The 16,811-nt window shown below is 38.8% G+C and overlaps 1 protein-coding gene and 1 pseudogene across 9 annotated transcripts; one reads left to right on the top strand and one right to left on the bottom strand.

The window, feature by feature from the left end:
- The first annotated feature begins 430 nt into the window (after positions 1–430).
- On the top strand, positions 431–5,421 carry LOC103704608 (uncharacterized). 6 transcript variants are annotated; one of them, XR_015988230.2, is made up of 4 exons: positions 431–1,394; positions 1,513–1,610; positions 2,473–2,517; positions 2,726–5,421. XR_015988230.2 is itself a non-coding variant. In XM_008787968.6 (2 exons), exon 1 carries the CDS (start codon positions 600–602, stop codon positions 1,392–1,394), a length of 795 nt encoding a protein of 264 aa, XP_008786190.3. In that variant the 5' UTR covers positions 431–599; the 3' UTR covers positions 1,513–5,421. The 6 variants fall into 6 exon arrangements, 1 of the variants encoding a protein (XP_008786190.3); XR_015988229.2 differs by lacking the exon at positions 2,473–2,517; XR_015988228.2 differs by having other exon boundaries at positions 2,473–5,421.
- A 794-nt stretch (positions 5,422–6,215) lies between these two features.
- On the bottom strand, positions 6,216–16,505 carry LOC103704607 (protein RMD5 homolog pseudogene; annotated as a pseudogene). Of its 3 annotated transcripts, none has more exons than XR_015988224.1 (4): positions 16,224–16,490; positions 10,681–10,796; positions 10,011–10,092; positions 6,216–7,637 (listed from the first exon to the last, which is right to left on the bottom strand). The product of XR_015988224.1 is annotated as a protein RMD5 homolog pseudogene, transcript variant X2 (transcript). The 3 variants fall into 3 exon arrangements; XR_015988225.1 differs by lacking the exon at positions 10,011–10,092 and adding an exon at positions 13,808–13,957 and having other exon boundaries at positions 16,224–16,489; XR_015988223.1 differs by lacking the exon at positions 10,011–10,092 and having other exon boundaries at positions 16,224–16,505.
- Positions 16,506–16,811: the final 306 nt, after the last annotated feature.

The following is a 16,811-nucleotide window of genomic DNA, read 5'->3' as shown; positions in this document are numbered from 1 at the left end:
GTGCCACACGATGACCAACCCCCCAGAAGGACCCCCCAGCCTGGTATATATGCTGCTGGGGGGGGAGAAGGAGGGAGGTAAGCAAGAACTTCCAGAGCATTCTCCTACTTGCTACTATTATCTCTCCTTCTCCTCCAATCTCCTCTGACTTGATCGTCGGAGGGCCCCCACTACCCCAGTGGTGGTGCGAGGCTTGCTTGCAGGTTTTCCGGTGGAAGGTGGAGCATAATCAACACCAACCAAGGCAACTCAGACGGAATCCCGTTCACACCGCTGTGCCAATCGTTCTCGGTTTGGACCACCAGTAACAACTCTAATAACTTTAATATAAAATAATAAATTTTGTGGAAAACCCCCTCCTAGAATTAATTAAATGAAATCAGGAAATCTTGCCCGTTTTGCAAAATGAGCTTCGTTACGGCCTGTCGTTCTTGTAACTTGTAAGATCGAAGGGCGGTAAGGATGCCGCATATCAATCACCGGACGGCAGTACTCGTAATCCCCATTTCATGTCCCCGACCATCATGAACAACCGCCAAAATCTAGTCATTTCCAAAGAATGGAGCAGAAGGTAAGAGGGAATCGCAACATAACGTAACATGGATCCTTTCGCCGCCATCGACGAGGAGGTTGGTCGGCCCTCCGACTCCCAGGAGGAGCGCCTCCTCCACTTCACTTTCATCAACGACGCCCCCCCCGCGGACGCCCCCGTCGTCATCTGCTCTCTCCCCGACTCCCCCTCCGCCGCCGGCGCCGGCCGCGCTGCTGGGTCGCAGCTCCCCCAGGTGGACGACAAAGGGAAGACTCCGGCCGTCGTCGGAGAAGCCTCCCACGGCCGCCGCGAGAATCCAGGGCCGTCCAAACGCTGCAAGATCAAATCTTGTGCTTCCAGGCGGAGACTGGGGGGCGTCCAGATTAGGTCCTCCGCCTCTCCTGGCGGAACGCCTCCCGACGAGGATGAGGAGTTAGGGTTTGGTGAAGGCGGAGCGCCATCATCGAGGCCAGATCAAGAAGATGGCATGCGATCGGACAATCCCCAATCTGATCCGAATGCCCAGACGAGCACCACCAGGAACCCAGATTTTGCTGCTAAGGTTGTTCCAGAGTCGAGAAAGCTGCCGGCTTCGATCCGAAATCCACCGCCGGCGGAGGGGAATGTGGCCTCTTCTAGTTCTACTGCCGGCGGTCGGAATTCACCACCTTCGATCCCGAGGGAAGCGGCTTCCGTGGCCGACAAACCAGTCCCCCCGGGCAGTCTTCTGGATGTCATTAAGATGTTCTCTGAAAAGCCCAGCGGGAGATTTGCTGATATGGATCTACTGGAAATCCTCGACATGAAAGGCGCAGGGTTCCTTCCGCCCCGGTGGTGGCGCCCGGAGGGCTATGGCAATTAGGTAAACATTGTTGATTAAAAAAAGAAAAAGAACTTTAGGTCCAATGACCACCAGGTGTCTATTCTAGTGTATCCAATGGAAGAAACTGATTACAATTTTTTTTTTTTGACTTCTCTAGAACATTGGGAATTTTGGAGCAGGAATCGTTTTGTGGTCACCTGAAGTTGGGTTTTCGAGAAAAGCTTTCCGTTTCCTGATTCAGAGAGTTAACTCCAGGTTCTTTCTTTTTGTGGCCCTGGTTTCTCAAACAAATGCTTGGAATGGTACTGTTTTGAATGGTTTGTTTTGCTCAAATATAATGTTTGGGTTAGAAACAGCATGTGCTTACGTGCCAAATAGAAAAAATAACTTTTGTAGCACCTTTTTAAATAGTACTATCAAGTATGCTGATGTAAATGTATAGCTTAGTGATATGTAAGGTGTTGATCAAATTTAAGCCATCCGGGTGTTGATTGCTAATTCAAAATATAGAAGCTACTCGCTTGGTTATATTTCTATTATAGTTTCAATGGACCGAACAATGGTGAATTTCAGATGGGGTATTTATAATGGTACTCTCATGACCGATGATCCACTCCTTTACTCATAATAGAAGGTTGTCAACGATTTCTGAAGCACCAATCATGCAATTCACTGCCTGTCAGCAGGTGAAAAACATGGTTAGAGCAACCTATTATTGCAGGTCAGTGGAGTAGATTGTCGTATAGTGGCAGTGGTAATATAGCTATATTTTCTGATAATTATGATTTATAATTCATGAATCATGACACCTGCCATCAGTTTACTTCTCTTCTGAGTTCCTTTTTTTTCCTTTGATATAATTTATCTAGATAATATATACCTACTTTTGACTTGTTCCCTTTTGCCAAAGTATGCCCACTTTTGATGAAAGATCCAGTTTTGATCCATTGTAGTTACACTGGACAATTAAATTATATAGCTGGTGCATATCTTAGTAGAAGCACTCTGATCACCTATATCAATGACAGCGGTTATTTGTCATGTTTTTTTTTTGAGCTTGATATTAGCAAAAAATATATGTCATGTTATATATATGGCATGTATGTAGTTTTGACAGTGGATACTGATGCACTTGCAAAGGATCTGAACCAATTTATGACAGGTTTGTTTAGTTTTATAAAAACTTGAACTTGTATTCCTGAAGAGAAATTAAAGGGAAAATGCAAAGCACATGTTGCTTTAGAACATTCACCAAATCAATCTTTTTCACCTAGCTTCACAAATCTTTGATATAAGTGTTTTATCATGTCAAGAGTTTTATCTGTAGGAGATATTCCTCCTTCCTTTTACTCTTTACTTTCTTTTGATAGGGTTGGATGTACTCAAGTTAGAGCTATATGAAATGCCGTTTTCACCAAAAAAAAAAAAGAAAAAAGAAAAAAGAAAAAAAAGGAGTGTTCCACATATCAAATTCAAGCCAAACATGCATCAGCACTTCATAGTTGTGCTAAGGTTGTATTTCAGATATCTTACAGATTAGAATTGAGGTATGCAATTTTTTTTGAATGAAATGTGAAAAAATATGAACATTTTCAATAGTATATCTCTTATAGATATTGAGACGGCACCTATTCATGAGACGTTAGTATTCAATCTAGTCTCTGGCCCAACTTTCAGGAGATTGTTGCAACTCAATATTTTTCCTTGAACAACTAGTGAAATGAAGACTTGCATCATTGAGGTTCTTCAGGTTCTAAATCAGTTTTTTGAACTGTGCGACATTGTTCACTATCTGCTAGGAAGATTTAATATTTCACAGGAAAAAGTACCTATTGATCTCTTTTTTTTTTCAATGCCATTCATCTCCCTTCAATAAAGGAAGGCAACAGGTGGATGTGGTTATGAATAACTGAAAGTTCTTCAATTATGAGTTTTTTTTGGGTTTCCCTAGGGTTTGGAGGCCAAACATTCACCCCCTTCTCACAGTGTTCCAGAATAATTAAATATCTTTATTGGTGTAATGAAGAAAAATTAACTATAAGGCAAAGCCACATGGCTCTAAACTCCAAAATCTTGTTCTCTTTCTCCTTTCAAGAAACTCACAAATGCAGCCTTAAAGACTCCCCGAATCCAAGATGACCAGTCTCAGTGGGCCGCCAGTTCCTTCCCTACCTCTTAATGCAATTGCCTTTGTAATTAACCCATTCTATTTGCATTGACCATTCTAATCTCCAAACTGTTTTTCCATGTTAATTAACTACATTCACCTATTGTTATTCTCAAAAATATGAATAAAAAACCAATTATCTAAAATTGCATCAGCTATCCTTTTTGTACTGGTTCATACTTTCATTCTCATTTGTCTACTGTTTTCAAGATTTGTTGAATTTTAGGTTCTTTCCGAAGTAATAATTCACATTCGCCAAAATAATCCTGATACAGACTGTCTGAACTCTCTTTTTCTAATCCCCTGCAGTGGAGAGCTTGTCTTGCAAACTTAGTGCATGCTGAAGATATCTAAACTACTTTTGCAAACAATTGTTACCTAACATTTTTCACAGAGCAATTTTCATCAAATGTGTGAAAATTACCCTAATCAATGTACCCAGTCCTGGTGGTTCAAATCCAGCTCAGCCCAATGATTCATTGCTCCATGAATATGAAATGACCAAGCTCCATGATTATGAAATAACCAATGTTCAGCATTATTTAACTTCTTTAACAATTTCATATTCAAATCTGTTTCTCCACCATTTGCTATCATTTTTCTGGTCTGCATATCCTCAAAACCATTAAATATATTAGATTGGTACATTTAAGATTTTGGCTGTCAATTGCTATTGTGATACATGCTATTCATTTTTTTTCTATAAAGCAAAGAATTTTCATTTAAAAAAAGAGAATATTGTGGACTATGAAACATTAAAAGTACCTGGCGCAGGGCTTTCAATCAAGGTGCGAAATTTAACTTAGCTAGCTTTCTTCTTCTTTCTGTTTTAATGTCTTCTGCTCTTTTTTGTTTTTTTTATATCTTTTCTTTTTTGTTTGGGTCAGATGCTTTTGTAGTTGATATTTATTGAGCTAATATTGCATGCAAAATCTATTATGTATTACCTAAATCATGGTGTTAAGCATGATTGCTTCCATGTAGGAATTACCAGGATAAGTAGCGATACATACAATGTCCTAGAGGACAAAGGTATCGGTACTCTCATGTTTACTCCTATATGGACATCTGTAATCATTCATATTACTCTCAGAGTTAAGAAAGGTGCGCAGATTTTAGGCTCACAAGGAACTGAAGTCAATCCTGTGCCACTTTGCATTAAGGCTCAGCCTGCTGCATGCTTCAAAAGTTGGATAGTTGAGAATCAACAAGGTTAGTTATTGGTGTTGGTTTCAGTACCAAGCATCAACAAGGTTAGTTATTGGTGTTGAAGACTTGAAGCCTTTACCGGGCAATCTGGATACAAGGAATACTGGAATAGTTTTGAACAAACAAAAGCATTTTCAGACACTATATGCAAGTTCTGCAAGAAAGAACAGAGATGTACCTAGACCTTGAGAATCTTGTTGTGGGAGCTTGTGAGAGTTTGATGCAACTATAATGGCGAACACAGAGGACGGAGCAGTTTGAGCATCTTCTGGATGGTTAGGTACATGATTGTCAGAAAAGTTCCATCCAGTGTTTGTGTTCAGGGATATCAGCACAAAATCATAATGTACATGCCTGAGGACTCAGCTTGAGAAAATGCTCCAATACATTGATGGGAAAACAGTTCCTTGCTCCTTTACCATTCCTTTTATCATCCTTAATTGCCTATGGACTTCTCATTTACGAACTACGGTTCTCTGAAGGGGAGCCAGTGGCCTGAAATCTGTGCAAAAATTTCAGAGCAATTCCTTCGCATATCTCTGAACTTGATACATTTTCATTCAGTGTGGCACCAAGGTGGCAAGGTTGGAGGGCTTGGTTCTGCAAACGATGCTCCTTGCGCCTAGACCAGTGTATGGTTAATGGAGTCTCTTGAACTACTTCTAAGATAGGGTATCCTCCATTTTTTTTTCCTCCAATACTTGGAAATTCTGCTGGTAGACGAAGCCATATATTATTAAGCCGAAGGAAACTTCTGCAACTAAAGATGCCTGGAGGCTATCCCATTGATCGATTAATTACACACATAGGCATCAGCCTTAACTACGGGCCAGATTTCTATTGGCAGTGCTATGAACATAAAATATGAACAAGCATCCTTGGCAAGCATGAGAATATTGAAACAAATAAAATATGAATAATCTCTTCTTCCAAAGCATATCGCCCCTACAAAATTCTGTTGTTGCGTCTTGCACCTGCATTCAAACTAGTTTTTGACGACTGAGAAACTCACTACAGACTGCAGTACTTAATTAACATTATAAGACAACAATCACTGATCACAAGCAAGCAGGCATTCTATTCAGGCTCATTCCTGAGGCTTGGTGGACTTACCGACCTCCTGCTTGCTGTAAGAACAGGGAAAATCGCTGCTTCTGAGAGGGTCAGAAACTCCATTCCCTACCGTCTCCATCCAAGCATTAGAAATTCTAATATCAAATTTTGCCAACTAAATTGCAGCATCAAGGCAGTTACCTTCCGCATTACCATGAGCAATTACAAGAAACAACTATACTAACAAAGGTTGGTGAGCCATCTCATCCATATCTTTGGTTGATAATAGTTGGATGTAATCACAAAACTGCTTTATCGGGACGAATCGCTTCCAAGCGTGTGATCATTGTGGGCCAAGATAAGACGGAAAAAACATGAAGCTGCTATTCTAACTTCTAAACCTATAAAGAAAGAAACTTTCAAGATATTGATTAAAAAAATGAAACATGAACATGTCTATATTTACATAATAATATCCAAGTTCCAGATAGAGCTCTGGAAAATCTCTAAATATTAGGAGATTTTCAAACACACAAGAGATATCCAGAGACAACCATGTTACATCTTTCATACGATAGCCTAGATTTCAATTATCACAGCCTAACATTAGGAATGCATCACACAAGCTGCAACCCTTGCCATGTTGACCCAACCAATGATTAGAAGTGAAGCTGCCTGCACTGACCCACCGATGCCTCCAGCGGGCAATAAGGGCACTTGAATGGCCGTGTGCTGCTCTTCGACAGTTTCACTATTGACTGCTTTGACAGCACGTGTCCACAAGGCATCAGCATTGGTGGGTTCTCATCGGTTCCTTGCTCCCTCAGCACTGGGCACACAAAAATAGAATGAAACTGGAACTCCCTCCCAAGATCAACAGGCACTGGCAGCTGCTTCATAGCCTGCCACTCCTGCTGCTTCGCAGCCATCACGCTTGCTAGCTTCAGCAGAGTTGGCAACCCTTGGATCCCTGCTGCTATAGCCACGCTAAGCGGGCTCTCATAGGACTGACCCAAGAGGCTGCAGAACTGCTGGGTGAGCTCCTCAGCCAACCTCTCCCAGTGAGTCGGGGACAAGAACTCGGCATAAGGAGAGTGGTCGAGCCGTCCTGCCCACAGAAGACAGGCCATTAGCTTTTGGATCTCAACCTTGTGCACTGAAGCAAATGGAGCCAGGTAGGTTCTTGCATATTTCAGAGCCTCATTTCGACTTCCTTTTTGTAGCATTTCCACAAACTGCAGTTGGTGAAGCTTCAGTTGGAGGGTCGACCCATCCTGCAATAACCTTTCGCTCCGCTTAGAAGCCCAATTAAGTGCGGGTTCAAGATTCCTAGACCTCATAGCATCAAGTATCCCATACATCTCCAGGAATGGAGATTTCAGAGTGGTAGCGTCTTGCTCATTGGCCTCTCTTACAAAGCAGTCACCAAGATCAAACAGGCCTTGGCGATAGAAGTGACTCGCAATGATTTGATTTACTATATGGATGTCAAAGTCAATGTTCCGATATGCCTTGGATATGTCTGGATTGAAGTACTTCTCAAGAATCTTCGCATACTTGACAAGCCCAACATTCAGCTCCCTCTGAGATCCTTCAAGTTGATTCATTGGGGCAATTTCATTCAGCTTGGTTTTGAGCTCCAAGAGAATGGATTTCTGGTCGGAGCAGCCTGCACCAGTATCAGTTGACTGCATCTTTGCCATTGCCTGTTCTATCTCTTGCCCAACCTGGTCAATGACTTCTAGGGTTTTAGAGCATGAAAGCTTTTGCTTCTTAGCAACTCGGTCAAATGCATCTTTTATTGTATGTAGCTCCATCTGCTACCTGTAGACTGGGCGGCACTGAGTTCAAGACTGCATCACAAGCAATGATGTCCATTATCGTAATAGCAACAGGATCAAAATTTCACAAAATATATGAAGATCAACAAAGTTTAGCCTGTGCTGTCATTCATTTTGCCAGGTTTAAAGCATGTATTCAAATTATGCCTGTAGGGTGGCTTTTGCTAATGTGGTCCAGGTAGTATTATTGATGAGGAAATATTAGGAGCAAGGTTCAATATATAGTTAAATCCTCTCAGCACATAGTGCTAGGGTTAGGTCTGATGCCTATGCTGCTATGAAAATCTAACCTCGCTTCCACCTACTTTCTTTCAGCAATGTCAAACATGACATCATGGCTGCTTTAGAACAGCATAATAAGTGGTGGAACTTATGACATATTCCTCCAAAAGCCACAAAAAATGATTACTGTCCATAAGTTTAAAATGGAAAACATGCAACAAAGTGTTCCAAGTCACTCGACTCTAACCAACCTAAGCTGCTCAATCCTTAATACAAGTCCATTAAATGGAAACTCAACAGTGAAGCTAGGCAGGAGGCTGCTGGCCATGCAAACCCAAAATACAAAAGTACCTTGATATATGTCTATTTCCCATCCACATCATTGTGCCTAGATCCAATTCTATAATGCAGACCCCTTCACTATTTCCAACTTAGGGCCTGTTTTGATTTTCCTACAGGATCGTGCTGAAAATCTTGTAGGATTCATAGATTGGGCCAACACAACCAGCAAGATCATAGGCTATATGCTCGACTAGGCCTGTATTTATAAAATACACAGCAATAGGTTTGAAGTGGGGCTGGCCCGAATCCCATAGGGAGGAAAAAATGTCTCAGCAAGTTTTTTTTCCTCCCTATAGAATTTCGGCTGACCCACTCCAAAGCTATTTCTGGATATTTTGCCTAGCCCACCATGCAGCCGGTGATTTTGCTGGTTGTACCGCCCAATCTACAAATCCTGCAGGATTTTCAGCCCAATCCTATAGAAAAATTCCAATAGGCCCTTAGTTGGAAACCCACCTCTTTAGTTCGCAATGAGCAATGACATCACTTCATTAAACTGATCCCTAACCAATGTTCCTCTCAATTACGTATGATTTCAACCAAAATATTGAAAGCACCCACTACTTCAAACACCCAATCCGCACCTTCCCAATGCAAAATGGTCTGCATCCCAAGTGGGCACCCATTACAGCGAGGGTGTGACTTTTGGTGTTTTTATACCGAAGTCTCTCTCTCTCTCCCTATCTCTCTTCTACACACACATGCACGCGCACACAAACAAATTTAATGCCCTTCCTAGATCTCCATAACTCAACTATGGGTGTGATATTCCTCCTGTTCCATGGATCATACATGATTCAAGGCTTGTTCTCTCATAATTTTCTTGTTCATATTTTATGTCTTCTTTTCTTTTTTGCAAACTTTTGGCCTAGCAGCTCCATTTTCTCAATCAACAGTAGGCTTAATTTGTCTTCTACATTGATTACAATTCATGAAAACCAATTCAGAAGCGAAGGCACTCCTATTCAGATAGGTTCTTTCAGGGACTTGTTCCATGAGGTCATGCCACACCTCTTAATCAGTTTGTCCCCTCTGACCACTCCTGCAGCCACTTCGTTTACTGCTTTAAGCTCTCATTGAACCACTCTTTTAGCAACACCATTCTGCCAGGAAGGTCCACCATCCACTCAATCTTAAATTATCCAACACAAATTGCTTTCTCAGTTATATTATTGGCCGCATTAATGTTTTCTTCATTTTTGTGTTGAGATTTCATATAATTATGTCATAAAGATAACACAACTAAATTAGAGGGCAACGGACAGCTATCAACACACGATGGCAAAATATCGGTAGTTATGGTTGCAAATGCACCTGCATTCATTTCTTGACTAGACGAATCAAAAAAAAAAAAAAAATCCCCCCCCCTCCACCCCCGGCGCCGCAACCAAAAAAAAAACCACCCTCAACCTATGAAGAAATCTTGGCTCCACCCTCGAGCCAAAGCACAATAGAAACTACAAAGAAGTGCATTATATGCCATCAATTCTCTTGGGTTACAAAAGTAACCTTTTGAACTTGATGATAAGGAAGGAAAAATAATTAGAATTGATGAAAAGAAAATTGAAGGAACCATCCCCTCAATGATGGAAGGATAGTCACCACTTATTCAAAATTCATCCCTGTAATCCATGACAGCTGAAACAAAAGGTAGGAGCCCAGTCACCCATCCAGACCCCTAATCTTCAACTTCAGAATTAGATTTCATATATTCACCCTAAAACATTACATAGTAAGATGACAAAATAATGCAATTACAGAAATTCTAGTTCAATGGCAAAATCAAACCAAAGGGATGCTACCTGAAAACTATATCTGTACCTGATAATTCTCAATACTTAAACTGAAAGGACAAGGTAAGGGGCGATACAATACCCACATGAGCACGTGACTTGTAATGTGCCTGCATTATTAATAATAGTTAATTAGCAGGCTGGAGGTTTCTTAGTTGGAGTATGCCAGCAGTTAGCTATATGCAGGGAGTCAATCCTCTTTTCTTTCATTAGGTTTCAAATGTCAATAGGAATCAATTTTTTATTTTCCAATAGTTTCAGAGCACACAGAATAGTTAGTTTTAGGAAATGAATCCACATAATTTGGATCTTGTGATGTATTTATTCAACAATGATCAATGGAAAAGGAAAAAAGCCTAATAGGAACCTCAAAGTAAATAAATAGGTGACTCTCAATAACATATAATTAAGCACTTGTATTTTGCAGGGGCATGGTTAGCTTTAAGAGATTTCCCCCTATTCTTGTAAACTATTATGCATTATAAGCCACATAAGACTTTTCATTTGGAACACAAGCCACATTGCAATTTATAATCCACCAGCCAGAAGATGTTCCCCCTTCAATTCATTGAATGGAAAGGAATTCGAGTTATAAGTTACAAAAGGTTACCATCCTCGATCATTAGATGAAATTTTAGCCAAGAGAATTTCAAGCAAAATAAAAAACAGCTGCACAAGTTTTAAAATAAATTCTTTACCTTGAATCTGGTGAGGTAACTTCAGCTCTTACAACTCGTAAGAACCTGTTCTTATTGGTTTGTTGCAAAAAATCCCCTTTGTACAATGCCTTGTCAGTTTTGGTGATAAAGTCAACCTAACCATCAAACAAACCAAATGAAGCAAAAACTCAGATAAAACTTAAAGAACATAAATGGATAATATTATAATACCAATGGCAACATAAAAAACAAAATTTAAAGACACAAAGTATAAGTATAAAATGAAATAGGAAATCTTAGTGTAACAAGGATCACAAATTAATGCCCATTTGTGCAGCATATTAATTGACAATGCTTCCTGCAGATGCATGTGAAGAATCCAGAATTGATTAAGGCCCCATTTAGGGGAGCTTTTGGAAGGCCAAAAAGTACTTTCTGGCCCTCCAAAAGCACTTTTGGATGAAAAAGGGTGTTTGCTAAAAATTTCACGAGGTTGTTTTAACTTTTCCAGAAAGCTAAAAACAGTTTTTTGGAAAAAGCTCCATTTTGGAGCTTTCTGAAAAGCTGTTTTGAGTTTTGTCGGAAAGCTTTTTTTGACTAAAATATCCATAATAAAATATAATAATTACATACTTTGTCCCTTTATAAACCTAAAAATCTGCTGGAGCCCTAACAAAGAACCCTAGCCGTGGATCAGACTCCCTTCCGTGCAAGAAAAGGTATTCTTGTTTCCTATTATTGTATTATACTATAAATATAATATTATATTATATTATATCATAATACATTAATATGTTATGTTAAATAATTTAATATTATGTTATATTGTGAAAAATTAATGTACGCTAATAATTATACTATTTTGTACCTTTATTATTGTATTACACTATAAATATAATATTACATTACATTATATCATAATACATTGATATGTTATGTTAAATAATTAAATATTATATTAAATTATTATGCTATAGTATATAATATTACATTACTATATTATAATAATATTATATTATATTACAGTAATATTATACTATATCATATATTTATGTATTAATATATGTTATATTTTATTATGCTCTGTTGTATAATACTATGCAATGTTCTTTATAATAATTTTGTCATACAAAAGTACTTTCTCAGTTTGTTTACCAAACGCATGTTAAAGTGCCACAGCACTTTAGAAAAGTAGTTACCAAATAGCAAACAACTTTTTATAAAATCTCTACTTCAAAAAACTCTACTTTCAAAAGCTCTACTACTAACAGCTCCCCCAAACAGGGCCTAAGGCATCCAGCAACTCCCATAGCATTATAAAACATAGGTGGAACAGCATAGAAGAAGATGAAGTGTCCAGTAGGAGTGAATTACAACAAGACGTATAAGACTCATCAAATATTAATATGCACACATCTGTTCAAATAATTTCTAAATTACCTACCAATATTTAGGATACAGTTGATGCAATCAAACATATAACAGTTTTCTGGTTTATCTAAGTCAAAACACTGAATTTGAATATCGAAATAGCAGGATATTATTTACTAGCAAGTAATTGCAAGGCCTTGGTTTCAAGCCATCTTGGTACAGGAGCACTTTGGCAGACTTGTATTTCCTCACTCTGAACTCACTGCCATTTGATCCACTCTCTCTTTTACTGCTGGTAGCTAATATAGTCCAACCCTCTAGAGAGCTACAATAGTAGTCCTAATCAGGAATTAGGTTTGGATCATGATCAGGGCTAGGGTTCTTCAGCATGATGGAAGTATGAATAAGGCTTTGATAAGATGAGGTTACCATTTGAGGTATGGCTAAGATTTTGGTTTTAGGTTTTGAGAAGATTGTAGAAGAGATGCACAAGAACAAGGAGAGACGCTAAAAAGAAGAATGGGGAGAACTAGAAGCATATGTTCTTTTATAGAAGAGCAAATTGGAAATGGAGACTGCAGATAGGTAGCATAACCAAAGATAACCAAAATTCAATGGTGGGGGCCAAAGATATGACCAGAGACCAAAGGTGGAGGTCAGACTTGAAGGCATCGTCAATAAGTGTGAGATGAGGAGGACAAGAGGGTGAGAAAATAGGTCAGTCTTGAAGGAATAAGTAGGGAAGGGGGCCAAATGGGTGCTGATCCATTTTCCCTCAGAAGCAGCAAAGTTGCTGCATCTCAGAGTAGCTCAAGCCCTTACGGAGAGTGCGTTCACTCCATGGTCATTGCTCAAGTCCAAGGCAATGATACAGGACACATCCGTCAACCTTAACTCATGTCGTATACCCTTAGATGGGATTCCATGGCTAGACTTTTTAAGAAAATCCCAACTCTTCAGCTGGTTGCAGGACTCCCCTGTACATCTGGATTTTGCAATCTAATTGGTAGACCCGCTCCGCTGCCCACCATCCCCTGTCCCCCTAACAGCACACAAAAAAAAAGAGAAAAAAAATGCAGGACTGATATTTTTTTTCTTCACCACCATATTCATTTTTATGAAATGACCATATATCAAGTAATGGAATCAAACATCAATACTAAAAAGGTCACTTTAAAATGAAAGAAAAAGGATAGCAGCGTAATCACAACATCATGTAATCTTCCTAACACTAAAAAATTTAGGGGAAAAATCATACAAAAAATACATATATGGCATAACAAAATGCACACAAGCATATTGATATAGATATGATCAAAGTATACCAGCCTAGTATATCAAGAATCACAAATGAATATGGTTCATTATTTATCCATATATACTTCAGCAAGACAACCTGAACTAAAAGAAGCATAATTGTGTACCATATATTTTAACCAAACAGTTAACACTTCCATCAAGAGATGATTTGTAGAATCAAATACCAAATACCTCAAGAAAAAGGACCAGGTATTTATTTTAAAAAAAATATTACGTGATCTGTTTTAACTGCTCTATGTGTTGCACAAGTTTCCTGGTAATCAACCAAACAGCCTTCTCAAAAGTTTGCCAATAGTATGAAATTGCATCTGAACTTGGTATTTGTAGCTCCTGACTCTCTTACCGGATATAATATTTGACACAAGCAACTAATCTAATATCCTTATAACAAAATCCCAGATAAGAATCAGACACTTAATATAACAACTAAAGTTCATGAAGTCTAGAGCCAATGTTTTCAATTTTGGTACCAGACCTGTACCCATACTTTGTCGTATGGGTCAGGTTAATAAGATACACCCCCCTTGGTACCGTCAGCACAGCAATTGTACCATGTGTTGCTACAATATTGTATTTAGTTTTACTGTAACAGTATGGTCCTGGATTGATGCAGTACACCCCATATCTGCAGGTAAACGTTGGAACCAAAAAGCTTGTTTAGAACAATACCATATGGATATAAAGAACTGGGCAATTTCAGCATGTTTATGTTATGCTCTAGTCAGCAACAGACAGTACAGATGCAATACAAACTGTTCTATTAACAATTTGACGATGTTACAATATAATTTCATGTCATCTTAAAACAAAGTATGCTACTAAGGCCAACGACGCATGCAAAGAATCAATCAAGAAAATTAAAGAAAGCGCAAAAAAAGACAACTAACAACATAGAAACACAATAACAATGATCAGCATAATAGAAGGCAAAACATAATGGAAGGCACATTAGATACAAGAATGTCTAACATAAAAATAAAAGCTATGTGAAATCATGAGCATAGAGATCCAGGGCATCTCCTTGCCCTTCCTATGAACAGAGCTCCAAGAAGCATGAATCATGACCAAAAAACAACTAATCTTAGATAAAAAAATTACATGTTAAAAACAAGAAGAAAACAACCAAATTTACCTATCTTAAAAATAAAAATAGTTTGGCGGTGTCTACCTGAATCCCAATCCAATAAGTTTTTTAAAATAACACCTCTAAAACAATAATCTACATAAGATATAGCATTATAGCCTAATAATCATATCCCCCTTTAATTTGCACATAACTAGTGAGACCAAAAAAGAGAAGACTTCATAGCATAAATTATAAAAGAAAAGGAAATTAATCAAAACTTTAAGATAGATCTTGTAGTAGATGTGGGATCTCACAGGCCAAGGCAGAGATTAGCATCAACAACTGAAACACTGGCCTAGCCTATCCTCGAGTGGCCTTGGTATTAACTTCTTCAGCCAAAACTTGGCCTGAAAATTAAAGTTCTAGGCCTGAGATAATCTAAATCAGTAGAACCCTAGGGAAGGGCCAATTGCAAAGGAAATAAGGGATCCAGTGGCAGAAAAAAGGTTGGGAGGGTAGGGTGGGGATAGAGAGAGAGATGCTCAGAAGCAGCAGGAATCCTACCCATGGGATTGACATGCAGCAGTGGTCTGTGCAGCATGAGGCAGAGAGGCGGGGAGGAGGAAGGTGGCAAGATGGACAGGGAGGGAGTAGGGAACAAAAGGAGAAAAAGCAGATTGAAAGGAGGGATGGGGTTTAAATATGGGTATGTTTTATGATCATATCTCTTATATATAATGAAGTATATCAATCAATTATAGAGCTGTGCATGGGCTAACTAGAGGTTGTCATTGACCCGTCTTGGCCTATCCTTTCATTGATTCAAGCAGGTCAGGCAAGATATGCCTGGGTCTATCTCATCAAATATCAAAAAAAAAATCTGGCGTATATTTCACAAAATAAACTTCAGATATGGAGAATAAATGCACGGAAAATACAAGAAAATGAACATAAGCAAATCCACCCATTGATCCACACCAAGTTAGGTACTAAAATATTTGGTCCTCAAACCCAGAAAATGAAGGACTAGAAGAACAGAGATATCGCACATAAATCTAGAGTTTATTCAAACCACTATATTATTTGGTCAATATGTATACTACAATATAATGAACATTGTTTATGGATGTAAATTTTGCAACACAGCCACTATTTTATGTCTTCACAAAGTGCATGTGCTGATGTTCATAACCACATACATCATAACTAGTCTAATAAAAAAATGAAATAACCTTCCAAACATCTCAGAGTTTCCTTATAAATCCAGATAATATATACAACATACAGGATGAATATGATCATAACTTATAAATTTTCTCTGGGAATTTGAGGGAAAAAAAAAAAGAATTAGCAGCCGAATTCTTATCATCATATCAGCATGCCGTAACCAATGCCTAAACGTTCCAACGTCTCAAGTACTAACATATAAACCAGAAATCATCGACCTCCATTAATAATTGACAGATAGTATTCACATGATAAGAAACTTCAAATTAGTAAAAGCCAAAGATTTACAACAGATCAGCAGTGGGCGTCGCAAAGGAAAGGCTAGCCACGCATTTATAATTGAATAAGATATATTAATATTCGACAGCAATCCCAAGCACAATTAGTGAATACGCGAGGGAGAATATGATACAATGGAAGATCCAACGAAAAGATCCATACGATCAGGATTGTCATTCCATGATTGCTATTCCACGCGCCACCGCGGCCAATAAAATATTTCCAAGAAATCAAGAATTCTCACAACGATTCGATTTCTATTAGAATTAAGATTAGTAATCCAAGAACGGCACAGATAGGGGAGGAGGAGGAGGCTTACCTTAGGCGAGGGCGAGGGCGAGGTCGACGGCGGCGGGGGAGCGGAACGACGAGGGGCGACGAAATAAGTGGAGGGAGGTCGGAACGGAGCACGGCGATCGGGGCTCGGGATGGAGGCGAGAGAGCGGGGGAGGCGGTGGATTGGTGTCGGCAAGGGCGGGGATCAGAGCTAGGGCAGTGGGCGACGCAGTGAACGGAAGGTTGGAAAGAGAAGCCGCAAGAAATTTTTTTTGCTCAATCTTTATGTAGAAGCGGAAGCTTAACTGTTGTAATTGGTTGCAAGATTGCGCTGTTGGTTCATAACTCTATCAAATATATATATTTTTTTTTGATAAATCGACGAAATTATATTATTTTTACCTAGAGTTATCTAGAGTTTTACCTGATTTATATTATTATTTTGAAAATTTATTCTATATCATGCGCGCAATAACTATTATAATAATAAAAAAATTTACATATATATCTTCTTAAATATCGAATTTTGTATAAATATTTTTTTAAAATTAATATTTACATATATATATATATATCTCCATAAAACACTTGTTTTGTTATTTTTTTATTTTTATTTTTGCATATGCACTCA

Source organism: Phoenix dactylifera, chromosome 6, assembly GCF_051530095.1.
Source record: "Phoenix dactylifera cultivar Ajwa chromosome 6, Ajwa_hap1_PhDact_Kaust_v1.1, whole genome shotgun sequence".
NCBI classification, from domain to species: Eukaryota; Viridiplantae; Streptophyta; class Magnoliopsida; order Arecales; family Arecaceae; genus Phoenix; species Phoenix dactylifera.
Note: the sequence above shows the minus strand (reverse complement) of the source record. Positions and strands in the feature narration are given on the sequence as shown.

Bases quoted from the DNA above. Each gene is read 5' to 3' on its own strand.
- LOC103704608 (XM_008787968.6), top strand. From the start codon at position 600: ATGGATCCTTTCGCCGCCATCGACGAGGAGGTTGGTCGGCCCTCCGAC.